The sequence below is a fragment of the Oreochromis niloticus genome, linkage group LG20 (genome assembly GCF_001858045.2).
Source record: "Oreochromis niloticus isolate F11D_XX linkage group LG20, O_niloticus_UMD_NMBU, whole genome shotgun sequence".
Lineage (NCBI taxonomy): Eukaryota > Metazoa > Chordata > Actinopteri > Cichliformes > Cichlidae > Oreochromis > Oreochromis niloticus.
Genome location: NC_031984.2, coordinates 14,376,499 through 14,401,948, shown reverse-complemented (window position 1 = coordinate 14,401,948; position 25,450 = coordinate 14,376,499). Strand labels below are relative to the sequence as shown.

At 42.3% G+C, this 25,450-nt stretch overlaps 3 protein-coding genes and 1 long non-coding RNA gene across 4 annotated transcripts in view; 2 read left to right on the top strand and 2 right to left on the bottom strand.

Annotated features, from left to right (window-relative positions):
- plxnd1 (plexin D1) overlaps positions 1–9,239 on the top strand; it is a 72,222-nt gene extending 62,983 nt beyond the window's left edge. The window contains exons 29-36 of the mRNA XM_005448703.4: positions 1,577–1,640; positions 2,920–2,954; positions 3,585–3,689; positions 3,854–4,017; positions 4,108–4,255; positions 6,839–6,979; positions 7,102–7,176; positions 8,212–9,239. Coding sequence (XP_005448760.1) covers positions 1,577–1,640; positions 2,920–2,954; positions 3,585–3,689; positions 3,854–4,017; positions 4,108–4,255; positions 6,839–6,979; positions 7,102–7,176; positions 8,212–8,328 — 849 coding nt within the window. The 3' untranslated portion in view covers positions 8,329–9,239. The remainder of the gene's footprint in view (positions 1–1,576; positions 1,641–2,919; positions 2,955–3,584; positions 3,690–3,853; positions 4,018–4,107; positions 4,256–6,838; positions 6,980–7,101; positions 7,177–8,211) is intronic.
- exorh (extra-ocular rhodopsin) lies at positions 8,752–14,667 on the bottom strand. Its single transcript, XM_003438995.5, has 5 exons — positions 13,740–14,667; positions 13,342–13,510; positions 12,995–13,160; positions 11,098–11,337; positions 8,752–10,262 (listed from the first exon to the last, which is right to left on the bottom strand). Exons 1-5 carry the CDS (start codon positions 14,098–14,100, stop codon positions 10,143–10,145), a joined length of 1,056 nt encoding a protein of 351 aa, XP_003439043.1. The 5' UTR covers positions 14,101–14,667; the 3' UTR covers positions 8,752–10,142.
- Positions 14,668–14,799: 132 nt separating this feature from the next.
- ift122 (intraflagellar transport 122 homolog (Chlamydomonas)) overlaps positions 14,800–25,450 on the bottom strand; it is a 25,378-nt gene continuing 14,727 nt past the window's right edge. Inside the window, exons 19-29 of the mRNA XM_019349638.2 lie at positions 24,062–24,233; positions 22,695–22,797; positions 19,366–19,506; positions 19,168–19,265; positions 18,127–18,227; positions 16,905–17,070; positions 16,706–16,823; positions 16,479–16,607; positions 15,818–15,894; positions 15,538–15,702; positions 14,800–15,400 (exon numbers count right to left, since the gene is read on the bottom strand). Coding sequence (XP_019205183.1) covers positions 15,314–15,400; positions 15,538–15,702; positions 15,818–15,894; positions 16,479–16,607; positions 16,706–16,823; positions 16,905–17,070; positions 18,127–18,227; positions 19,168–19,265; positions 19,366–19,506; positions 22,695–22,797; positions 24,062–24,233 — 1,357 coding nt within the window. The 3' untranslated portion in view covers positions 14,800–15,313. The remainder of the gene's footprint in view (positions 15,401–15,537; positions 15,703–15,817; positions 15,895–16,478; positions 16,608–16,705; positions 16,824–16,904; positions 17,071–18,126; positions 18,228–19,167; positions 19,266–19,365; positions 19,507–22,694; positions 22,798–24,061; positions 24,234–25,450) is intronic.
- Positions 15,838–19,145, top strand: LOC102077202 (uncharacterized). Its single transcript, XR_003215597.1, has 3 exons — positions 15,838–15,927; positions 17,618–18,009; positions 18,563–19,145. It is a non-coding gene; the product is annotated as an uncharacterized LOC102077202 (long non-coding RNA).

Genomic DNA, 25,450 nt, shown 5'->3' with positions numbered 1-25,450 from the left:
TGTAGCGTGACTGGTTGTCTGTCTCTCTGTGTAGGCCCTGTGACAGACTGGCGACCTGTCCAGGGTGTACCCTGGGAAAGGCTCCAGCCTGTCGTAACCCTCAGCTGGATAAGCGGAAGAAGATAGATGGGTTGGAGTTTCTTCCAACTCCTATTTCCTACACAGGGGTGGACAATTCATTTTCCCAAGGGGCCACATTGGAAACTCGTTGTTGTTGAGGGCCAAACCAATAAGCTTATAAAAAGTTAAATTAATAATAAGCAGAAATGAGTTCATCTTACTGTTGCAGCCCTCCACAACAGTCCCAGTTTCCCACGTGGGCCCTTGGGAGAACTAATTGCCCACCCCTGCCCTAGTGTTAAACTGCAATTTAAGAAACTTTTCTTCTTCCACAGATAAAGGTGAAAAGACCTGCTGCATAAATCATTTTAAACTGGAGGTCAACCATTCAAACTGAAATAACAATAATAAAGCACATTTTTGATTTAATGGGGACTTAAATGGCTTATGTTGTAGTAATTCACTGGTAACAAAAGTTTGAATTTATTATCTGGATTTGACGCCTGGCAGAGTGCTATGGAAATGATTGCTGTGAAAGTTATTAAAAAAGTTGTGTGCCACTTTTTAAATTGCAAATTTATTTTTTTTCAAAAGTTAGTTAATTGTTATCAAAAATATCTCAGATAGAAAAAAAGGCTCTTTGCTTACTCTGGCACATTTGCACCAGTGTTTATTCATGTGCATTATTAATGTCCTTGTTAAATAAACCAGTAAAAGTAATGACTGGCATTGCGTGAGTAACTGATAATGTATACTGTGTACTAATACACTAATATGTATACAGTTTCTCATTTACTGCTTTACCATAGGACAGGAAATTAAATAGAAGCTTGTTTTGTACAGCATTATTAAAATGTACTTATTTCATTTTCATTTATTAAAGGACACAAACATTTTTAATTACGCAGTTTGCAGGGAATTAGCCAATCGTTGCTTCTCATATAAGAATTTAATAAGTGTTAAAGGGAAGAATCTTGCATCCTGTCAGCAATGCTACTTACAGCTTCAAACTGCCTTTATGAAAAAAATAAATAAGAAAAAAGTAAAATGTCATGCACTTTTCTCCCATTAACAATGTCTTGTCGTGTGTGTGTTTGCTTATGTCCATGTCCATTTGTGCGTAAGTAAACAAAAGTTCGGTGACTCTCGCCCTTTGACCTGTTACCTGTACTTGTTAAGTGCTCTGTTTAGTCTTAGCTGAGCCATGGGGACAGAGCTGTGAAAGCAGTGAGCTGCAGCATGTACTAACAGTCTGGGTTCATCGGCGAGGCTGTTCAATCCATTTCACCGTGGGTTGACTTTAATGAGCCCTGCCAGGCTCCCGCAAACTCGCCACCTCTCGAGATGCACGCAAGGCCAACACACACACGCACATGCAAAGCCCTCAGCGGGACACTCCCTCGAGGGCGTGCTTAATGACGCTGTTCTGGTGCACCCCCGCTCACCCCTGACCCCGTGCCCTTTCTCCTCTACTTTCTTCCCTCCCTCCTTCCTTTCACCTTCTCCCTCTTCACAGATCCCAGAGGGGGCATCGCTGGCCATGAGCATGCAAGACAAGAAAGAGAACACCCTGGGGAGAGGTACGCCACCTTCAAACACACCCACTAGCTTTCTCTTTGTCACGCACTCGCCCACACTTGCATAAATACAACCACCCACTCCATCACAGGAAAACCAGCACATGCTTACAGTAGCTGATCACGAGAACATGACACAGTAATGTAAACACGCATGAAACCCCACACCTTCGTGTCCCCAAAAGCGCACATCTAAACACACTTGCACCTAATAAATCATAACACACACTAATGCTACAACTTCATTCAGAGCAGCTTTTCCACATTATAGATGTATTCCATTAGCATGAGTCACCTTGGGGGGGAAAAATGTGACACAAGTTGGCCCATTGTCCAATCTCAGCCCAGAACAAAATGACTGCTATGGCTGTTGACAGATGAGTTTACATACAGCCTTTAATGGCTTGTCCTTTCATTGTCTAAGGTCTACCTTACATAATCAGTACCACACCAGAGCTCAGTTCTGCTCAGGCTGTGTCCATCAAAGCCTCTGTTCTCATTCATAATGGGCCAAAAATAGGCTTATGTGGACCAAACCTGGCTCCCGCTTCAAAGCATCAATGGGGTGTTATGAGCCTGTAGTGCTCCCTGGCTAATAGAAAACACTGTCCTGCCTGCCTGTGATCAGTGTTGAGGGTCTGGACTGAGGCCCGTTGGGCAGGAGCATCTCTAGCTATGAAGTCTGTAATGAGACCACACTTACTATGAGGGTGTTTGTGTGTGTATCCGCACAAATGCCTCTCTTTTGTCTTTGCCGGGGTGTGTACAGTAATTTACTGCATTTGTCTTTGTGCCTGTACTCGTGTTTGAACACTCTTCTACATGTGTCCTTGTACTCATATCTGTGTACACATGCTTGCGTACGAGCGTGTTTAGATCTATATATAAACAGAAAGGTTTAATGCTTTTTTCTCAGCGTTGGCCGAGCATTACCATCTCATTACACCGGCTCCAGAACCAATCACAGACTCTGTGTGTCTGTCTCCCCTAATCTCTCTCCTTTCTCTCTCCTTTCACTCGTAATCTTTCTCTTTCATTCTCTCAGACAGCTCCCCTCCTCGACTGGCCCACAGTCCACCTTAATCACTTTCTCCTTTTGCATGCACTCTATCTCTCTTGCAGTCCTGTCAATCTCCCCCGATTTTTTTTTTCTTCCTCCTATCTGTCAAACTCCCCTGTGTTCCCTCCTACCGTATCCTCTTTATTCTGTCAGGTCTCCACCTTGCTGATTGCACATTGTTTCTCACTGTATGTTATTTATTTTCTGTTTCTCTCTCCTTAGTTAAAGATCTGGATACTGAGAAGTATGTACACTTGGTGAGTATCTCCTCATAGGCAATCATTGTTTCTATGAGCTATGTCTAAGTTTATTACCCGAGCTTTTCCTCTGCGTGCCAGTGTTACTCAGCCCAGAGCAGGCCTGACGACAGAGAGAATGGGGGTGAATGGAGGTGAAAAGGAAAGCTGCTGAGAGGACATGACAGCACTAATGCCGCTTAAGCTCTTTTATAAACGTCAGCCAAGATATGGGCCCTTTGACTTTAGAATAATGAGTTCCTTGGATACAATTTGCCGGGTGAATAGTTAGTTTTGCAGGACAGTTCAGTAGTCATTTTTTGACACAAGTAGGTGGAATTTGACTGCTTCTTTCTTTCCGCTACCCCCATGTAGACTTGTATGAGCAAGTCCCAGACATGATGCTGTGCACGGCAACTGGAGGAAAACCATGAGAATTTCCCAAATCCCATCACTTCCCTATTTCTGTAAATTATTTAGAGCTTCAAAATACCCTTATGTGGATCATGTGTCTAATGCAAGAACCAGAAAATTCCCCTCTGGTATTTCGTACAGCAAAGACAGTGGTGCATTCATTCAGCTACTCATGTCGGGGTTCACTGCTTTGACCTATGTGCAATTAATGTTTTTTTTGCTGGGTTTTTTTCATAGGTGCTACCTCACGATGAGCTAATGGAGACCAAGAAGTCACACAGGCAGAGTCATCGCAAGAAAGTCCTGCCTGAAATCTACCTGACACGCCTGCTGTCTACAAAGGTAACTATACTCAAGAGATCGAAGGGCAAAACAAAACACAAGTCATCTCTCTGTTTCATATTTTATTACCTGTATTTATTTCAGAAGCCACACAGAAATTCCTTCGTCGCATGAAACCATGTGTCTGCATATGTGTGAGCCGCATTTTATCTCTTCCTCCACAGGGAACTCTTCAGAAGTTCTTGGATGACCTCTTTCAGGCCATCCTCAGCATCCCTCCAGACCGCCCTCCTCTGGCTGTTAAATACTTTTTTGACTTCCTGGAGGAACAGGCTGACAAACGGGGCATCACAGACCCAGACACCCTGCACATTTGGAAGACCAACAGGTAGGCAACTAAACGGTCCGATTAAAATCCTGTTTGGTCAGCCTCTTTGTGCAAGTACTTTTAACAGCTTATCTCGCTCTGTCTGTGCAGTTTACCGCTGCGGTTCTGGGTAAACATCCTGAAGAATCCTCAGTTTGTGTTTGACATTGATAAGACAGATCACATGGACGCATGTCTATCTGTCATCGCCCAGGCCTTCATCGATGCCTGCTCCATTTCTGACCTGCAACTAGGCAAAGTGAGTCTGTCACCATCTCTCTCTGTCAACGTCTCTTCCTCTTTCTCGTTTTCAAAGCTGCTTTTTGCAGTTCCTGTTTCCAGCATACGAACCCATATGAATACCAGTGGAAAACTTTAAAGCTGAAAAAAAAACCTACAAAACACAATTCTAAGAAAAGCACCAAGTGATAAAAGTCTTCTATCTAAGTATATTTATTGACATTTTTTTGTGATGTTCTCTGTGTGTGTTTAAATTTATATATGGAAATAGATCCCCCCTGGGCTCTCTCTGCCTGCCTTAAAAACCTCTGATTTATCATACCGTATCTATCCGTCCATCAGCTCTATGTATCTACTGTATTTAACTAACACACACAAACCTCAGGTCCCACTGTGAACCTTCATCCCAAAGCCTTCAGACTGTCAGCCCCATCTACCTCCTCTCCTCATGTTATTTCAGCCCAGTCGGCTGATCCAAGGTCATGAGCACCAGGGATCTCTTTTTGTGCTGCGCGCCAGTGTGTGCGCATTCGTCTATCTGTCTGTCTGTATATGTGTGCTTGCATGTCAATGTCCTCACTGCTCACAAATCCGTCTCATCCTTCAGACACCGTGACCCTGAGCACGCTCTGCTTCCTGTCTCTCTCTGACTGGCTTCCTCCCTGGAGGGAGCCGAGGACTCATCAAATAATGCTCCTCTTTCACAGAGAAACAGTCTGATTTATACACTTCAGGTCCGAGCCAAAAAGCGAGCGCATCCACAACGAATAGTCACATGTACTTGCGGGCGGATGTGTACCTATGGATGTAGAAACAAACGTAAAACCTCCCGATATGACAGATTTTTCCATGGTGTCTCATTATTGTGTCACATCTGTCTGTGGAATCGCCAGGTTCAAGGATATGGCCACATTTTCTCCTGTAGGTTAAGGACGGTGGCCTGACACACCTCTATACACGGTCGCCTGTTTGTGAATGTGCCTCAGGAATGGAGAGTGTAGGGTCTGGATTAGCAGGAGCCAGCAGGGGTGAGGGAGGGGTAGGAGACTAAGCATGGCTCGCTGTTTCCACAGAAACCCTCTTATCTGGCGAGATGCAGGACATAGAGGGCCATAGGGTCACAGGGGGGTTACCAGGCAGATGGGCGAGCAGCAGGAAGTGACCTTGTGGACAGGAAGAGAGAGGGTTCACTATCAGAAGGAGCAACTGTAGCTGGAGCCATCCAGTCCCTCAGCACATTAAACCACACAAACATGCAATAGGTGACACAAATAGCTCATGACACATAGAAATACCAAGGTGTGTTGTAAGCACCTTCACTGATGCTGAAAGCTGTGGCTGTCCCTCACTTTTAACCCCGTCTTTTTCCATGCCCTACTTTCTCCCTGTCCCGTTCTCTCTCTCCCAGTAACACACACGCAACGCAGAGACTGGCACAGACTCGCTCATAACAGCAGCCACAACTGAAACCTGAACATGCCCACAGCCTTTTAGCCTCACTACTTCTCTTCCTGCTTGAATAAACACCAGTGTGAGAGCCTAAAGTGACTGTGGAGAGAGTTGTTTAGACTGGTTTGTTTCTTCCCCGGCTATAACTGTTCGAGTCTCCTTGTGTGCGCAAAGGAAATGGTTCCCTCCCTCCATTGTTTCACTTTAGACTGGTGTAGATGGGCTCATCAACAAATAACATCCAGTTTAATTAAACCGCTATTAGGGCAAAGTGGGAGAAGTGTTCATTTTATTCCAAGAGGAGGAAGCTCTTTCACTCAAATGTAGGGGGACGGAGTGAGGGGTATGATATGAGACGATCCTTGGCCTGCCCATAAGCACTGACTGGACGAAATGTCCTTTTTAGAGTGTTTTATTGCAAATAAACACTGAAGCATATAAAAAAATATTTAATCAGGTTTTAACAGAGGTTACATTTTTTGTGACTTGTTCATCAATGAGAAGCATCGTAATTAAGCGTAGGCCCACATCAAGATCCCAGAGTTCAGATGCTGACGGTGATGCAGTAGGGCCCAGCGGGTGGTTGATGTAAAGTTTCACTTCTGTCTCCATGGATGAGGGGGAGGTGGGTTGCACAGCAGGAGGTATGAAAAGTCAGAAACACTGGATTGAAATGGCATTTAAAGCCGAGCAGCCAGAAAATGATGGGCTTGTGCAGAAACCTCATTGGCCAAGAATGGCGGTATCACAACTTAAATGTAGGGAATTTGACAGCAGGGGAAAGCAGACTCGAAAAAATGGATCAGCAGGAAATAGCAGGCGTTTACCCATAAAATAATAAGGGCAGACTGTGAGTGAGCACATTGTCTTTGTTCAGCTCTTGTCAAAGCTTTATTACTGCTAGATTAGCACGAGAGCAGCACAGTTAAAAGGTGAAATGTATAATGATGCAGATTTCAGAGTATGTAGCAACCATAACTTTGGGTAAATGTAGTGAGACTAAGAAAGACAAATGTAGTAGTCTGGAAATCTAAAGCAGGCTAAAATGGCGGCATAGCTTTAAGGTCAAAGCTGTTTTTATTTCACACCTCTGGATTTGCAAGGTGTTCTTAATGTCTGAGTACGCTGACTAAAAGCTGCCATTTGTTTCCAGGACTCGCCTACCAACAAGCTGCTGTATGCCAAGGAGATCCCAGAGTATAAGAAGAGAGTGCAATGCTATTACCAGCAGATACAAGACATGCCACCCCTCAGCGAGCAGGAGATGAATGCTCACCTGGCTGAAGAGTCACGAGTAAGTGAAAGATTCCAAAAGTTCCTGTGTGTGAGTTATTTAGTTTCACAAAAGCCTGCAATCACAGGCTCGTTCTTATTTTTTTAAAAATGTAATCAAACATGTTGATATCGCTCCGGCAGAAATACAGAAATGAATTCAACACCAACCTGGCCTTGACAGAAATCTACAAATATGCCAAGAGATACAGAAACCAGGTAAGAGATATTCACAGTTCTGTGTTTGTGATCTCGTATTTGGATTAGATTTGTTTAACTGTTGAAACAACAGCCCCTATTTGGCAGATGAAACATCTCAGTTGAGCCCACTTGCTGTATTAAGTTTCACAGATGGATATCGGAGCGTGACGCATCAGTAGGGAAGATCGCAGCCACGCTGACAGATGTAACATACTGTAGACACCCTCACAACCTGTCGCGTAATGCCTTAGTTGAAAACCTGCAGTATTTTGTTGGATTTTTTTCTGGTGTTAAATGTTTTAAGCGGGGAAAATACTCCGTGTGGAATATCTTCTTAGCAGCAGCCGCTATTCAGTCTGTCCAATCCTTTGTTTCCAGCCCACGGATACCTTTCACTTTAAGCAAACAGCGTGCTGTTTACCTTCTCTTTAATCACAACCCCATCTGCTTAATGACTGTTAAGGTGCCGCTTCGTATCTCATGCGTCGCGTTGAACTAGCCCTGTTCAAGCCCCTGCTGTACTCCCCCATGTTTCCTTGCTGCCGTGACTATTCTCTAGAGAGGCTTAGTCAGTGGTGACTGTGCTTTAATGGAGCACCCTCATGATAATACCGTTTAGCTGCTTTCCTCTGTCAAGCTACTGTACTGACGTGGGCCATGGGCTTAGACTCTGATTCAGGGAGCTCTTTGAATGGCCCCTGATTGCCTATTCTCTCGCCCCAGCTCAGTTCGCTCTGCCTGGTAGCACACTGCCGCTAAGAGCCCATAAATCCCACTGACACGGTGACAACTATTGGGCATGAAAAACAGAGCAGATGTGGGTTTTGTAAATATGTGAAGAGCGAACGCTTTTGTGGTGTGGAGGCATGCATGAAGGCAGCAGAAGAGGCTGAAGTACTTCACTTGTTCCTCTGCTGCCTCTCCCTTTCACTTGTTCGACTTTCTATGTCTGGCTGGTTCTCTAAATCTCTCCAGATAGATAGATGCATGAATGCTCGACAGCCACTGAAAGTCTCCTTTGTTGTGTGTTTCTTTTCTATCTCCCTCGGTCAGGTGGTGAACGCTCTGGAGTCGAACCCCACTGCACGTCGCACTCAGCTGCACCACAAGTTTGAGCAGGTCATTGCCCTTGTAGAGGACAACATCTATGAGTGCTGCAGTGAAGCCTGAACCTGCCAATATCTTCTGCTCACAATCTCTTCCTCCTGCTGCCAGCTGCCTTTCTCCCACTTACATGGTTACTTGGGAATGTCGGTCACAGGAGCTATCCGTCTTAAGTGTTATTATTCTTCAAGCAAACTGTTACCAGGATGAAAAGCGGCAGAGCAAAGGATTCAAACCTGCCTGTTAAGCATCATACATTTGCAAAGTGTCCCTCCTTTCTCGTGGGGATGCCAAGAAATTCTCCCAAATATTAATCCATGAAACAGACGCAGTTCCGACTGGACTCTACTACGCTTTAGAGGGAATGTGTGGGAGCTCAGAGATGGGGCTTTTTGGGATGTCTTTACAGTTACTGGGACCTACAGTTCGCCCTGGTGGCAACCTTAACGCACTGAACCCTTTTCTGAAGGGAACGAGCCAATGATGCACTGTACTGTAATATAATGTCCATAGCAATATTTATAGATGTGTTATAATGCTTTCAAGTGGCCTGTTCATCAGGATTAGTAGGACCGTGATAAACTCCTCTCATCTCCTAAAGCCTGCAACGTTCTCAGGTGTGATCGGTGAAGATGGGCGTTGGACTTTCATTGGTGCTTTCAACAATATGTCCCAATGTGCTTCGCAGGTTGATGACGGGTTGCGGAGGAGTGGGGCGAAGAATATAAATGACTGAAATTTATGAAATCAAATGTAATGTAGTTCACTGGGAAGAGCTGCATCAGTATATAAGTGTTGATCTGTGTGCTTGTCAATGAATGGTAATCATGTTGGATTCTGATCAAATTTAAAAGAGGGAAATTTACATTTAAGAAAAAAAAAAGTGAGCTCAATATAATCAGAGGAGAGACTGTATTTGTGATGCCAAATGACTTGTCAGAGTTTGTGAAATAAATTACAGTATTTAGGATTTTAAAGTGTCTAGTAATGGCATTTATTATACTAATTCTCAGAGTGGTTCACTTCTAAATGCATTACAGCGCCACAGTGAATTTTAACATTTGAAAACCATTATGATTTGGCCTGCCACCTAAAAGCCCACAAGCTAGCATCTGGAACTTCTCAGAAATCCTTGTAAATGTTCTCATGAAGAAAACGAGTAAGGGGCAGGGGGGGTCATGCAGATATTTAGCTTTGTTTTTATTGCAGGACACAGAACAACTGCCACAAATCCTAGCCATTACAGTAATATTCCTTTTTCACCTTAATTCACACACTAGCATTCTGACATTCGCATACATAAACATCCAACTCACACATGTACAGACTCTTGCAGGAGGTCCATTTTTCTTTACACTAATCATCTCAGACAATACCAAGAAGCTAACCTTCTCAGCTTGATCAACACGGCAACTAGAATAAAGTTAGAGAGACAAAAGTAGAGCTTAAAAAGTCATCTGATTATCTAAACAGAGTAATTCCACTCATATAATTGACTGTTTAAAGCACGTTTTTGGATACATAATTAGCTGTGATAATTACTTACAGTTGGATTTTTACCCATTTTGTGTGTTTTTGGAAAGTGGAGAGCTCATATGGTGCTCAGTTGGATGACCACCAAGTGGTCACCCCTTTGGATGCCAGGTTAAAATCTGTGAGACCAGCTGAACCCTCCATAATTAAATGGATTAAAAACACACATGCTGGTTTTTAAATGCGTCAGTCCCGCTTGAAGGTGCAGTGGCAACACTGCAGAGAAGACAAAGGGAGAGGTAAGTCAAGAGGATTGGCTGATTGAAGGTAGTGCTGCTTGGCGGTGGTGGGTCCCCATCTGAGGCAGGCACAGATGGGACAGAAGAGGGTGAGAAAGGGAGCACAGGTCAAGCGGGGGCCACCTGGCTTGAAGAGACGGATGAAGTCTGAGTTTTGGAGACGGCGCCCTCATCTTCTCCAAATGGGTTCTTTCCACAGCACACCGTGGTGATCATGCAGTTTCTGAACTGGAGGGCACAAAAACAAATCACAATCAGAGTTATGACGCCTTCACGGGTTGTCAAACTCATTTTACATCGCAAGGCCACATACAGCTCAATTTGATTTTTAGTGAGCCAGATCAGAAAAACTATTGCCTATAAAAAGACACCTGCAAACTGTTTAAGTGTAAATCATTTAAATTTAAGTGTAACTACAAATTTAATCATTGAGAGTTCAAAAGAAAAAAAAAAGTGCAATTTATGCAACAACAGGGGCGACAATACATCTCAGCCTTTATATGACAGAAATGCTTAAATCAAAGAAACCTATAAACACAGAACTTATGGCTTAATTTATGAAATAAAGGTTAAAAATGAAAGAAAAGACAATTACAGGTCATTATCTGCTCATTTGAAATTTTTTTATTTTACTTTATTTTTTATTTTTGGCCATAATTAATTAGAAAAAACGAATTAACTATTAGAGAAATCTTCTTAAATTCAGATTTACTAGTCAAAGTAGAGAATACATTAGTGTATCCCTGTAGTTTCCAAGTTAACGATTTGTTAGTCTGAAGTGAGCGCTGAAATGAAGGATAAAGAAATGGAAACACTACTAGATAATTAAACCAAATCATTTGAAAATGGGCAAATCTGGTAGAATCACACACATCTGAAAAAAAAAACACAACCCCAACTGCTCGGAACAGGAAATTTGTTACTGTATCAGCCAAAATTTACAATGTAAAACGCTTCTCTGAAAAGTAACCACAGCTATCAGGCACATGAAGCCCACACAATTTCCTGCAAAAACTGTGTCAAAGTGAAAATGAGTTGATGAAAATACTCTTGTTCGTCATACCTGTCTGTTTAGCAGGATGTAGATGACTGGATTGTACAGAGCGGCACTCTTGGCGAAGAAGGCGGGAGCAGTCATGAATACTGGCCCAAACTCAGTTCCCTGATTGGCAAAGATGTACCAAGCCACGCTGGCATAGGGCACCCAGCATACCAAAAAGGAGATCACCATGACAATGACCATGCGAGTCACTTCTTTCTCTGCCCTCTGGGTGGTTTCAGACTCCTGCTGCTGAGCTGCAGCCTGACAGACAGATTCAGGTTAACTTAAACCTCTAATCCGAATGTAAACAAAAGGCTTGAGCCCATCACGACTGCTGAACAAAACTGATTAGACCACCGAGATGACTAACACTGTTTATTTAGTTGTGTTTTTTATGTTGTGGAAAAAACAAACGCATTATCCTATGGAAGCCCGTTTCCACCACTGAAGCATTTTTTCCCTGCCTTAAGTAAGTCAGAATTTTGCAGCATTATTTCAGAAATTCAAATTTTGAACTTAAAGTTTTGACTTAGCTCTACCGATCTCTCACTAACATGAGACAATTACCCTCTCCAAAAACAGATGAGAATTCATGCCTGTCACTTGTGAACGTGCACTAATGTTTTTGTCCACATGGGGGCAGCAAAGGTTGAATACGTTATTCAGAACAAGACTTTTTGGCATAGCTAGTATAGAGGTTAAGAGTTAGCTAGGCATTAGCATTGTAATGCATTTGATTTATTGTATTTGTACTGTTTGGTGCTGAGCAGAACGTAAGTCCATTATCAGCGTTTATTTTAGGTCTGTACTAGCTACAAGCAGCACGTGCTTGAGCTGTACGTTTCAATGGAGAAATCGTAATGGTTTTAAATTTATCTTTAACTTTGTGTGCTGTAAGATAGTTTCAAAAATACAAACAATGACTTATTTTAGGCATGAAAACTTACCTCAGGCTCACACCAGGCTAATGTAATTTAACATACGTAAAGACCTGCTCATATTTCACACCAATGTTGAATGATTAGATTTTAGGAGAGACTGTCTCTCACTACACTAGCTATACCTATCTTCCCCTTTAGATGCTTGATTCTCCTTTTTGTTTACCAGCTAATGACAAATAAAGTGTATTTGTAGTGTTTGGTGCAGAGCAGGTGATGCAGGGGTTTTTTTTGCTAAAAACGTTGATATATTGACACAAAATTGACATTGTGTTGACTGCAGTAGGCCAATCAGTGCAATAAACTATCATAATGTAAACTTGGTATAAGCTGTCAGCCAAAGTATTATATTAAATTTTTGCCTAGTATTTTGCAGTTGGTGTATCCTTATCAAAAAGACACACATGAGAAGCTATTAGAGCAGTAAGAGTGTACCAGATCATTAAAGCTGGGTCACGCAGCCAAAAACAGTCTCCCTGAAACTCCCTCTGAATCTCCCCAAAGCTGGGAGGAGCTGCAGATTCAGATAAAAAAAATCTCTGTAGGTTATAAGCAACCTATTTTAATCTGTTTCCACATGTTTAAACTGCCATTTGACAGACTTACTAAAGAATGCTGATTATAGCCAATTTAAATGAAAATCTGCATTATAATTGTGTATAATCACTTATACATTATAAATGCTCTTATTCTATTATTAATAAAGGCATCAGGACGACACAGTGAGCAGGCAGACTGCCCTTTAGCCAAAGGACCTGGGTGTAAGCTGCCATGTTGGCAGGGATCTGCCCTCCTGAAGTGTCCTTGAGCCCCTAAATCCCTTACATCTCCAGAGACTCTGTGATGTGCAGTACCCCTTGTGAAAGGGAGCAAGGTGAAAAAAAAGAATCCAAAAACATAATAAAGTGGAATTTTTCTACAGGGCTAAACAATATATCAAGTCTTTGTTATTAATATTGCTTTGGCAGTGGTATTCCTACCGCTCGCACAGTGCAGAGGAGGCTAGTGTAGCAGAAGAAGATGATGAACAGGGGGATACAGAAGTGGAGGACAAACATATAGATGACGAACGAGGTGTTGTTGATCTCAGGCTTGGGAGTGTAGTAGTCAATCCCACAGGAACACTGCATTCCCTCTGGGATATACCTGCACAACACACAATAACTCAAAGACTTCCGCCAGCACCATTACACAGAGTATTTGTGCCGCATGTGTGATTTACACTACTTTGCAGGTTTTAAAAAACATAACTATAAAACTGCTTTACTGGGAAAATGGTCCTCAGAATATTAATCAAACAGAGTGTAGACACAGAAACTAACTGTACCGGGACCATCCAAAGAGAGGGGGAGCAGCACAGGTCAGGGCCATGACCCATGTGAAACCCAGGCCGGCCATGGCATGTTTTTCTCCAAAGCGGAAGTTGGTCATCGGCTTACAGACCACAATATAGCGCTCAATAGCCAAAACCACCAGAGACCAGAGAGCAATCTCTCCTAAAACATGAAAGAAAGCATGTTTGTAATCTCTACTGACATTAAACATGAAATAATAAAAGCTTAGATTCAAGTTTAAGTATTAGACAAACTAATTTCCTACGAAAATGAATGGCTTAACACATTCAAACCTATGAGAGTGAGCCAAAAACAATATCAAAGTTAAAGTGTGACTTGTTTTGTTCTAAATCCACACAGAAAACACAGTTTACACAATTCTGACTCTTACCTCCTAATGTGGCAAAGAATCCTTCAATATTGCAGCCGCTGACACCTAAGACGAAATATCCATGCAGGGCCGTGTAGAGAGTGACCGTGAAGCCCCCAACTACCATAAAGAGGTCGGCCACCGCCAGGTTGAGCAGAACGTAGTTCAGCGGGGTCCTCAGCTTTTTGTGCTTGACAGTGACGTAGAGGGTGAGAAAGTTAATGGGGAAGGAAGAAATGATGAGGAACAGCATGTACGCTGCAAGAAGAGAGTACTTCCAGGGCTCAGCCAGGTAGTACTGAGGGTACTCAAATGGGCTGCGCACCACCCCAGTCTTGTTAGACATGGGTACATAGAAGTTGGGTCCTTCTGTGCCATTCATGGCTGCGGGTGTTGATGCCTTTTCTTCTTCTGAGACCTTAAAAGTGGATGAAACAGTCTGTGCCTCTCTCTCTCTTTTTAGAATAAACTACTATGAGGGAGTCTTTTGGTGTAGTTGAAGTGGAAATGAGGGAGAAAGGATGGACGGTGGAACGGCTCTTGTAGAAGTAAGGTGTTCTCTGCAGCCCCCTGAGGAGGTGCGGCACCTTTTAAACAGGCTAGTCGGATTAGGGACTTGCAAAGAGTGAAGTGTTAGGAGAGATGGAATTAAGACGCACAATGTGAGAGTCCCCCTCTCTCTCACAGACGCACACACAGACACACACACAAAGGAGAAAACTCCAGAAATAGATATGCAGTATGTTAAGCAATTTCAAGGTGAGAGGTAACAGCCATGGTTATCCAAACCCCATCATTACTGTCATGCGCATCAGTGCTGCATCAGAATGAGATGAGAGAGTAGGAGGGAAAGGGAAGGAAACTAACTGTCTGTGATCTGAACCGTGCAGAGTAGACCAACTATAAATGAAATTTCTTGAGCGGTCCAACTTATTTGCATCTGTAAAAGCCTAATCCCTAACCAATGCATAATGCAGAGCTCAAGTCATAGCCTTGAGTGAACTGCAATTAGAATCTGAGAGACACAAACACAAATCAAGAGGGGCAGTTATTGTCTTTGAAGGATTAAGAAAACTCGCAGTTTTACAAATTGCCAATATACAATTTATTGAAAGGATATTTGCAAGCATATAAAAATCAATTTCTTGTGACTTAACAACAAATGATCTTGTATTGTTATGAAACGTACAGTGCAGCTGTAGTGCATAAAGCTGTAGACTCAATGGTAGAATATTATCTCATTATTGTGAATAGGAAAATTCTCTGCACAACAAATATGTTTTTTATTATATCAAAAAAAAGTTTTCTATTTATATCTTTACACTGTACACTTATAGAGTGAATGATGTCATCACTGACTGGCCCGGGGTAATCTGATCCTAATAATCCAGTGGCTTTATTGGCTGATGGTGCACTTTTCTTACACTCTGTAATGACCGACACACAAACACTAGGTATTACTTCAGCCATTCAACCTTGGATAACAAAGAGCTGCTCCTATAATATACACACGCCAAACGTACTGCACAGTTTTAAAGAAAATCTAATCAGAAGACAAAAATGTTTAAATTAGGTGCTCCACTTTCAGTTCACCGTCAGTTTGGTTCGTCGATGGGCCTCCGACAGTATGGGCAGCAGTTATGCTGAAGCACCAGGAGCTCATAATCTTCACTGTGAAACATCTGCAATAAACACAATGTGTGAGTGTGAGCAACTTGACAGGAAAATAAAGAAATAATTCAAAAACTTTGTTCGTCAAAGAGGAGACCAGGTGGTTAACACTGGGTTCTGCTAGCTGAATGCATTATAAACGCCGTACCTTGAAGCAGGTAGGACACATGGTAATGCTGACTTCAGGCAGCAGGGAGCGGAAGTATTCCCATTTGAGCGGCCTGGGCCAGCGTTTGATCAGCACGTCCCTCCTGCTCATGGCGCGCAGCACAGAACGACTCACCTTGACTGGGACAAAGTTTGAGCCCCCCTGCTGTTTATACACAAAAATGAACCATTATGGACTCCGTCCTTTCACCCTGTCCAGCTGGCTTGCCCATTTGGCAGAATATTAATCACCTCATCTATTTTGTCCTTTTTCTTATTACCTCAAAGCTCATTTTGGCTGTAAATGGATCTTCCTCTTCATCGTCCAAACCCTCATCCATCCTCAAAGATTGGAGATCTTATTGTGTTTATTTGAGAACATATAACCAAGGTAATGCACACATTTCACACATTTTGTTTACTTGTCGTATATGTCTTCAGTAATTATGTTTGCAGAGCAGGAAAACCCCTTAGAAAATTATCCCCGAGAGACTTTTCTAAGAGGCAAAGTGTTCAAAATTAGCTGTGGCTGTCAGTCACTTCACGGCTCTGGAAGAACACAGCATACCTCAGTGCCCTTGAGTGTCTGCTGGCTAATGCAGGTTAATCCCTGCACTAGGGCTGTGGCTACGGCTCTCAGAGGGTTAGTGTCATTAAGATGAGACAGGAGAGCCTCAGTAACCCTATTAGCTCGAGAGCTAAGATGACTTAGTTCTGACAGCTTACCCACAAGTACAGAATCAAGGCCAGCGCAGACTAAACAGCTTCTTAGAACTGTCACAAGGCAGAGGAGAGCCACGTGCTTCATTTTGAGGTGATGTGCACTGTGTTACAGCAGGAATACAGACTCGCGGCACAGTAAAGGCGCGGTAGTTCTTTTATAACACATTAATAACCCTTGTTTTTCTATATATCAACATATCACTGATGAGCAAAGGATACCACCATTGTCTATATCCTGCCATCGTGCAGCCCTCTGATCTGTGTGAGGAACTTCTAGATCAATAAGAGACAGAGCATCCTCATCAGAGATGTCTTCCTCCAGGTAGAACTGGACCAGCGGCAGCACATCTGTACAAAATAGCATGCGACATTTAAAAAAATAACATAAAAACAAGCAGATTCCTTGGTGGCATATACTGCGCACGGTGTGTATGAGTGTCAGTGACCATATGACGATGCGCAGTAGATGAAAGGCTGCCTGCAGTTAATGCACACACTCCCGTGGTTGTTCAGCAGGGGGTTGTTGGTGGAGCAGCGGTAGCACATCATGCCCTCAATCAGATCCTGCAGCAAACACAGGTGGTTTTAACCAATATGATAAAGGTCACAGCTCTAAAATTTCAAAAACGTCACATACACACACACCTCTTTGTCGTGGAAAGGTTTGGAACGAATGGTGAGGCTGCCCAGCTCTGTAGACTCTTGGAAGCGTGAGGGAATGTGCAGCTCCTGCAGCTTCTCGTATGCATACCTTGCAAGCTTATATGCACCAAGCTGTCGGCTCTGCTTGGCCAGCGCATATAAAGTGTTTCTATAATCAGGTCAAGGAAAAATAAACCTGGGGAAGATTTGGCACAGAATTACTGCTTTGTAGATATCTTATTCCAAATATTGTGGGCGTATTTATACTTGTGTTACATTAGCAGAACATCAGCTGCGCTAAGCCAGCAACACTGACTGCATGCCCAGAAAGTAATAAATTAGTTTGTTTGTAGGGGTTTTTGTGTTTTAATTGAGGAAGAGTTGCTTATTTGTATTTGTACAGAAACATATTGTTACTAGAGGAGCTCTGAGAGTGGCAACCAGAGGTCAATGAGTTGCAGCTGCAACAGCACTACAAAGGCACTTCTCCATCACCTAAAACTCAACATCGTTTCTGTCCTTGCCTCTCTACCCCGCCGCTCTCGATTCTCCTCCTACACACCCAGTTTTGTGACTCTTGATCAGTGCACGTCCTATTGTGGAGCTCTTTAAGTGCAATTTTGTGTGTGTGCGTGCAGTGTTTTAAGTGTTGAACCAACTTGAATGCAATTTGCTGAGACTATAAATCTAAGTTCAAAGTTTTTGGAACATTTCAGCTTGGCCACAGAGGATTGCAGCTGCTCGGCCTGATTTCCTCTTCCAAGGCTGTGCTTTCCTTCCTCATTCCAGTCCGATGTGTGCCTACATGGATTTGCCTATGTGGCTGTGGGTGTACGCGACCGTGTATGTGTTCAAATTAAAACGTACTGTTCAGTGTGTTTTTGTATGCACACTTTTGCGCAAAGTTCAGCAATCAAAGCACTTGTTTAGATAACAGAAAATGTGTTTCTTGCTGGCATCGGCTCCTCCTCCCCATCAACACCCCTTTTCTTTCTCTCAGCAGCACTTTGGTTTCCGGAGTGGCGCCAACTCTCCTGATTTCTCCCTACGTCTATCTATTTTCCACCGCTCTATCTTCACTATCTCTGCCAGTCGTGATTTTAGAATGGTATGTATTTGTCGCAGAGAGTTTTCCACATTAAGAGGCCCCCATAATGCTCGATTTTCAAAATATTTGCTGAGATCTAACACTACGTTAAGTCCATTTTCTGAAATGTTAGGATACACTTTAGAGATGCCTGGTGGCATGTCCTTTGTGAGGTTGTTCAGGAGGAATCTGCAGATGTTGAAGAGCGTGTCTGGCATGTGAGAACTGAAGGGCTCATCCTACAGATAAAGACAGTTAAAAATATACACATGTAAGTTTAAGGGGTCACAAAGTGTTAGAAATCTCAGATGAAAGTTTTAAAAGCTCCATTTCCAACTTTTTTTTCCCTTCATCTTTTAACCTGATCTAAAAGCAGCCTAACCCTTAAAAGTGCCTCATTCCTTCTCAAAGTACCCTGAAGGAAAAGATGCATTTTCTTAAAAAAAAAATCACCAACAGCCCTTTATCCCTATAGTTGATAGTTCAAATCTATAGTGCCTGTCTGGGAGAGTTAAAATGAGATATAGAGGTTTCCTGCTCTGGCCTGGATCACAGCGATGCCTCTCTGTTGCAGGGGTGTGACCATAGCAGAGCAAAAAGCTGAAACAACAAACTGAGAACGCTGACACAGGCCAGGTCACCCATACAGGGCTCATAAGCAAGAACTGCTTGTTTGAAAGTAAGTTGGAGCTGCAGGCTTGGAGAAGAGGACTGATGGTAATAGAGGTCAGGGAGGTTTCAAGAATCTAATAATGGAGGTTCCTTCAAGCTGATATTTCCCTTCAATAAACTGCAACCTGACTGCCTTTAATTCTCTTTTTTGTCCCTCTACCCAACACCCTCTATGAATATTTTAATTTCTCTTTAAACCCTGACACTCTTGGACTGACATAATCTTGCAGAGCCAGACCTAATTTTGTCAAATACACAGCAGTCTGGATGAATTTGAGTATAAAAGTTGATTCAAACGTAGGCAGAAATCACAGTGGACTGTTAGAAAAGTGAGAAAATGCAGAAGGAACTTTGTACCTAGACTACCTCGCTAACTACATAGTAGGTATTGTTTCCAAGTACGCACAGCTAAAAAAAAAAATGTCTTCCTTGTTACTTAAACACCGATTCACGGTTTTCTGCTTACGTCTATGCAAAATGAAGGCTTAAGGTGTATCGTATTCTTACCGTGTATCGCTGGATTGAGCGATACACGTGGTAGAGCTCAGCGAGATGCTGAAAACGTTCAAACTTCTTCAGCATTTCTCCCCTCTGTTCTTCACTTTCTGATTCAGACAGACAATGGTTAAAAGAAAAAAAATGCATTAAGCATTACAGTAAAAATGAGTTATGGCTGGTTGCTCTCAAGATACCTGTACATCTTACCTTTGGCAATATCCAGACACTGCATAGACAGCATCCAGTAATAGTACCCTGCATCATTGAACCTGTTCTCCACTACTGCATTCTGGGTAAGCTGCTCCAAGACTTTCACGGCCTCATTCTGAAGTCCAGCCTTGTGAAATGCTGAAAAATAAAAGCAGAAAAGTGGTGACATACAGACTGGCTGCTCTTGAGGTAATGCTGAATTTACAGAAACAATTTAAAGCATAATTGTTATTTTATGTTTGGGGACACATGCAATTAAGTCCATTTAGACAATGACACACTTTTTGTAATTGAGCCTGTGGACACCACCGCAGTAGATTTAAATCAAACAATCAAGATGTGACTGAAGTGCAAAATTTCAGCTTTAATAAAAACATTGTGTTACCTGTTTAAGAGTAAAACCCATTTTTATACATATTCAACCATTTTCAGAGGGTCAAAATGAATTGCAGTTTCACAGCGAGGTGAGACATTTCCCTTGTTATTCCAGGACAAAATAAGCTGATAAAAGATCTGGATTGACTCCAAGTGTGACGCTTTCATTTCGCAGCTTATGAGTTTCAAAAAGATGCCGATGCAAGTGAGAGAAGCCATCATTAGGTTGTAAAAAAGAAAATAAACCCGTCATAGAAAGCGATAGCAACAATGTTAGGAGTGGCCAAATCAATAATCTGGTTCATTTTCAGCACGAATGACTTCACTGACCAGTTCAGCAACACCAAAAACGCCTGAAAGACCACAGAAGGAAAGTGCATGTTGACAGAATTATTTACATGATTAAGAAAAACAACTTCACAACATCTAACTAAGTCAAGAACACTCTCGAGGAGGTGGGCGTATCATTTTCAAAGTCTACAATCAAGAGACGCCTTTGTGACTGTAAATACAGAGGGTTTACAACAAGCTGCAAACCACTGGTTACACTCAGGAACAAGAAGCAGTGTTATGGCATGGGCATGTATGGCTGTCAGTGGAACTGGGTCACTAGTGTTTATTGATGATGTGACTGCTTAAGTGTACAGGACTATAAACTCTGCTCACATTCAGCCAAATGTTGAAAAACTAATCTGACATCACTTCAGAGTGCAAATGGATAATGACCCAAATCATACTGCAAAAGCAACCCAAGAGTTTCCAAATGGCATGTGAGAACGGGAATGGCCCAACAGTCACCTGATCTCCCAAGAGAAAATGTTTTTCTTTTACTGAAGACAAAACTGAAGAAACGAGCACCAACTGAAGGTGTCTGGAGTAAAAGCCTATCAGAGCATCTCAAGGGAGGAAACACAGCACTTGCTAACGTCCATCAAGATGTGACTGGAGCGCAAACTTTCAGCTTTAATAAAAATCTTTTATTGCCTGTTTAAGATTGAAAACCATTTATATGTTTTTTGGATGAGTGACAAAATGTTTCTCCCACTGAAAACGCTACATCCACATGAACAGAATTAACTTTTGGGCATTTATATAGTTCCATCCATCCATTCTCTTCCGCTTATCCTTTTCAGGGTCGCGGGGGGACCGGAGCCTATCCCATCTGTCTAGAGCGAGAGGCAGGGTACACCTGGACAGGTCGCCAGTCTGTCTAACACATACACACAGACAACCATTCGCACTCATTCACACCTATGGGCAATTTAGAGTTACCAATTAACCTAACCCCACTAACGACATGTCTTTGGACTGTGGGAGAAAGCCAGAGTACCCGCAGAGAACCCACCCAAACATGGGGAGAACATGTAAACTCCACACAGAAAGAACCCGGCCTGATGGTGAAATTAAACTCAGGACCTTCTTGCTGTGAGGCAACAGTGCTAACCACCATGCTGCAAATTTATATATATTTTTTACATTTTTGTTTTATAGGCAGTCATGGAGTCCAAAAAGTGTTCAACCAATTACTTTCACACCTCTGAAAATGGGAGTATGTATAAAAATGTCTGTAATTTTCCTACTAATCTGATGAAACTACATTCTATAGAATTAAATAACGTTATTACAGCCAAGAAAAAAGAAGTGCAAGTACATTATGGGACATACACATTTACATATTACCTAGAGTATTTAACAAGAAGTGCCATCCCATTTAAAAAAAAAACACAAAAAAACCCCACGTAACAACTAGTACAAGTCCTTTCCAAGCAGGACGGCAGCTTCTTAATATGAAACGCCAAAACATTTTGACTTTAAAGCCGTAATAAACATGACCACTATCCTTCATGTTCCAATCAGAGGGTAATTAGAAACAGCTTTAGGGAGTCGACCTCAGTAATGACCCTGCCCCTGCAACCACAGCAGGGGTCAGGCTGTATTATGGCAAACATTCATCAGTCTAACTGAATAAAAACCACATTCAGACGCTGATGGTTACTGTTAGTAATGGGCGCACACTCCTCCCCCTCCCCCTTACAGAAACACAAAAACCAAGCTGACAAGGTTGCAGAGCACAGCAGCAATTGTCAGAATCTTTTAGCCAGAGCTCCCATGCAGACAATTACAGCTTACATTGTGCTGTTAGCAAAATAAAGATAACAACATTATCTTTTGGGGACATACTGAGAAGCGTGTCTGGCAATAAAAGACAACTTCAAATTTAAGAAATAGGACATGCTTTAGGTACGATGTACTCCAAAATCTTGTTGAACCCCTGGGAGTACTAATCAGAACCTGATTTTGGTACCAAGTGAGCTCCAGCTAAACCTCCAGAATATATAACAAACAAATTCACCTGAGTTAAGCAGAATTAATCATTTCTTGAAATGTTATTTATTGAGAAGTCCCAGTGCAGTGGACAGGAGGCAGGCCAGAATTTGACACATTACAATCATTAGTAACACAATACTGAACTAAAATACACACAATCAGCAAAACACATGACCACAGGCAAGTTTCAGTACATCCAGACCTGCTCAGTCATGCACTCCATGTGGAGACAGGCAGAGGAAGATTATGTAGAAGAGGAAATATGCCTGCTGAGATCATAATTATAAATCTATGAGCTGATTATAACTATGGTTACAGTTGGTAATCATCATCAGAGCCGCTTGTAGTACTGGTGATTAGAGGCATGGAAGCATGTCATTCAGTTAACAGGCAGCCCAGCTCTGTCCTGCTATGCTTGAGCAAAGAGGATCATGTTTTACAGTGGATATAGAGAATCTCAAGGAAGTAGTGAGACATTTCAGTTTTGGAGCTGGCCTTATTACTTCCATATGTAAACACAAGCAGAAACATGCATTGTAGAAGAAACTGTGACATAAGTCGCCCCTCTCCCACTGGCTTACTAAAAGCAAAAGTGAAACCCTGCTGGTGATGTAAAAGCTCACCCTTTTGAGCCTCCTCGAAACGGTCATTTTCAGCCAGCCACTGGGCGTACGGCACAAAGACGTCGTTTTTGAACTGCGGATGTTTCTCCACCAGTGAGAAGGCCTGAGACAGAAGACAGAAGACAGAAGAAGCATTATATGCTTGTGACCGCCTGACTTGTGTTTTTAGTCCCACATATAGAGAATAACGCTGGACTCGCCTGGCTATTTATGACTCTACTCCACTTACCGCACATTTTCCAAACATGTTACCTTAAGTCCAAATACTTCTTCGCCATTATTTATTAGCCGAGAACAATGAAAATTGCATGAGCTAAATTGATTTCACACTCAATTAGAACTCCAACTGCAGGTCTCGTGCTGTTCGAATGACAGTATAAACTGTAAAGAGCTGCTGTAGTGCTTCGTGGACACATATCGCCTATCACGGTGACTAATTAGCTCAATGTCCTGTGGCAAAATCTGAGCCAAGAATCACACAGCAGTCATACCATACAGTAAAGGAGAACAAATGTGTGTTTCAGCCCTTTGAGCCCATTCATTTAAAGAAATACTTTGTTTTAAAGAAGAGTGGGAGCAGTGAATAGCATCCATATGGCCTATGCTGTAACTCAGTCTGTGGTGCCGTCTGGCTCGTCTTGGTGTCCACCACCCCGCCCCCTTGAAGCACATAAAGCCTAGTAGTTCTGTCAACCTCTGCCTCCCTCCCCTGCTCTTTCTTCTCTCTCTCTCCCTCTCTGAGGATTAAATATTCCAAGAAGACTTCAACAGACATAACAGCAAGAAGCATGTGATCATAATTTGATGTTCTGTTTTTGGCTCTAGTGTTTCAACATGCAAATCGCCAATGTGCATCTTTGTAACGCCTTTAACTCGATTATAGACTGCAGATGGATTAAAGAAATGCAATATTTTCTTCTTGTCATGATCCGCCTTGATGGAGGAATTTGATTGGAAGCAGAACAGAATTTAAAGCTGATACTCTTTCACTGCAGTAATGTTTTGAGCTTCTCACTAGCTAATCATCATGTGGGCATGGATTCAGAGAAATCCAAAGCTGGATGATTAGCTCTGGAGTGTGTGTGGCTTCACTTTGTCAGTGTAGAACGAAATCGGGCAGACATATTATCTTATTGTTTGCTTTCAGTTGTGGTTACTCTGACAAATAAAGTGTACTTTTCTGAGGATCCCTGCAAAATTGAACAAACCCCAAATATGGAGCAGTGTACTTTGTGGCTTAAAGTGCAAGTGCCGCAGCAGTTTATTAAGTGCAGCCCTATATGCTTCACATTATATTTATGTGATTGTCAGGACTTTATATATATAAGTTATAATAAGCTGAACAGGTGTGCGTAAGTGTGTCAGACCTCTTCCCAGTGCCGGGTTTCTACATGCAGGTGCACCAGAGCCTTCAAGTCCCCCATCTTAGAGTAAGTCTCTGAGGCATAGCCATGGTGTTTCAGCCTCTTAAAGTGGAGTGCACATTTTGCTAGCGGTTCGCGTTCAGCCTTGTCCAATTTACGGGCGATGTCGATCAGCCTGGGTGAGAGAAGACAGGAATGAGCACACAGAAAGAGGGCGGGAGAAGATGAACCCTGCTGTATCAAACTATGCTCGTGACCCCAGAAAGAATGGGAATCAGTCAGGGTCACGAGCTGAATCTGATTCAGGCTAAAGAGCTCGGACTATGTTCAACAGCAGTGTCAGTTGCACTGACCCACTGGTAGCACCACAGGACACTTACAGCGTGCAGAGAGCAGGTCAGATGGAGTCAGCAGGGAGTTCTGACATGCTCACCAGATATCAATTTGCCTGGTTTTCAACAACACAGACACACAGCACACATTAACAATAACGGCTGTATGATAGAACCTTAAAGGAGAAATCTTAATTTCATTTCCAGCTCCATATTTTTATCCTTAGACTCTACTAGAGTAGCTTTGCAAGATCCACAGTTTAAAATAATCCTTATTTATCTAATAATAGCCATTTGTGCCGCCTCACAGCTCATCAGTTGTCTGAAATGAATGGTTTGAAACAAATTTCTTCCTTCTTTAAGCAGCAAGTGGGTGGACTGCTCACAATCAGAGTCGTCTCCCTGAGACATTCGTGTAAGGATACTGGTTCTCACTGACATCATACAGATGTAAGATCAGTAAACTCCCTAAAATAAGCAGTTAAAGCAGTTTGAAGTCTGAGCTTTTGGCTTACAGGGATTACCTGTACATATGCTGACTTCATTACTATTATTATTATTAGTATTAACTTTGGCCATGTTTACTATAAGCACCAGCCATTGTAACAATATATATAACGGAAGATGAAGAAAAGCACAGTAAGTCCCATTTAATGGAAAGATATTTGTTTCTGGGAACATTTTTAGCCCTCATGGCTTCCCCTTCGCATATCTGGCTCTAATGGCCTGTGACTGAGACTCATGACATTTGCTGGACGTTTATTATTGCTGCCTTGTGCTATTAAATTAAAACACAAACTGCAACTTAAATTTCAACAAGTCAAATTAGGAGTCTCTGCATCTAAATGGACAATGCTGCTCTTTTATTGTATTTTGTCCCATCATCATTTCACTAATGACAGAGCACTCAAGTAAAAATAAAAAAACAAGTACTGTGCACTGTGAAAAAAACTCATCACTGATTTCTTCAGGACCCAGACTTTATTGTAATCTTTTTGGTCTTGAGTAATAGATCCCCAGGTTTTCTGATGTTTTCTTTGGATAATGGCTGTTTTAACAC

Bases quoted from the DNA above. Each gene is read 5' to 3' on its own strand.
- exorh (XM_003438995.5), bottom strand. From the start codon at position 14,100: ATGAATGGCACAGAAGGACCCAACTTCTATGTACCCATGTCTAACAAG. The intron at 13,161-13,341 runs GTACAGTTAGTT...TGTGTTGTGCAG, and splicing joins CCTCTCTTTGGATGGTCCCG to GTATATCCCAGAGGGAATGC. The intron at 11,338-12,994 runs GTAGGAATACCA...TCTGTCTGTCAG, and splicing joins TCCTCTGCACTGTGCGAGCG to GCTGCAGCTCAGCAGCAGGA.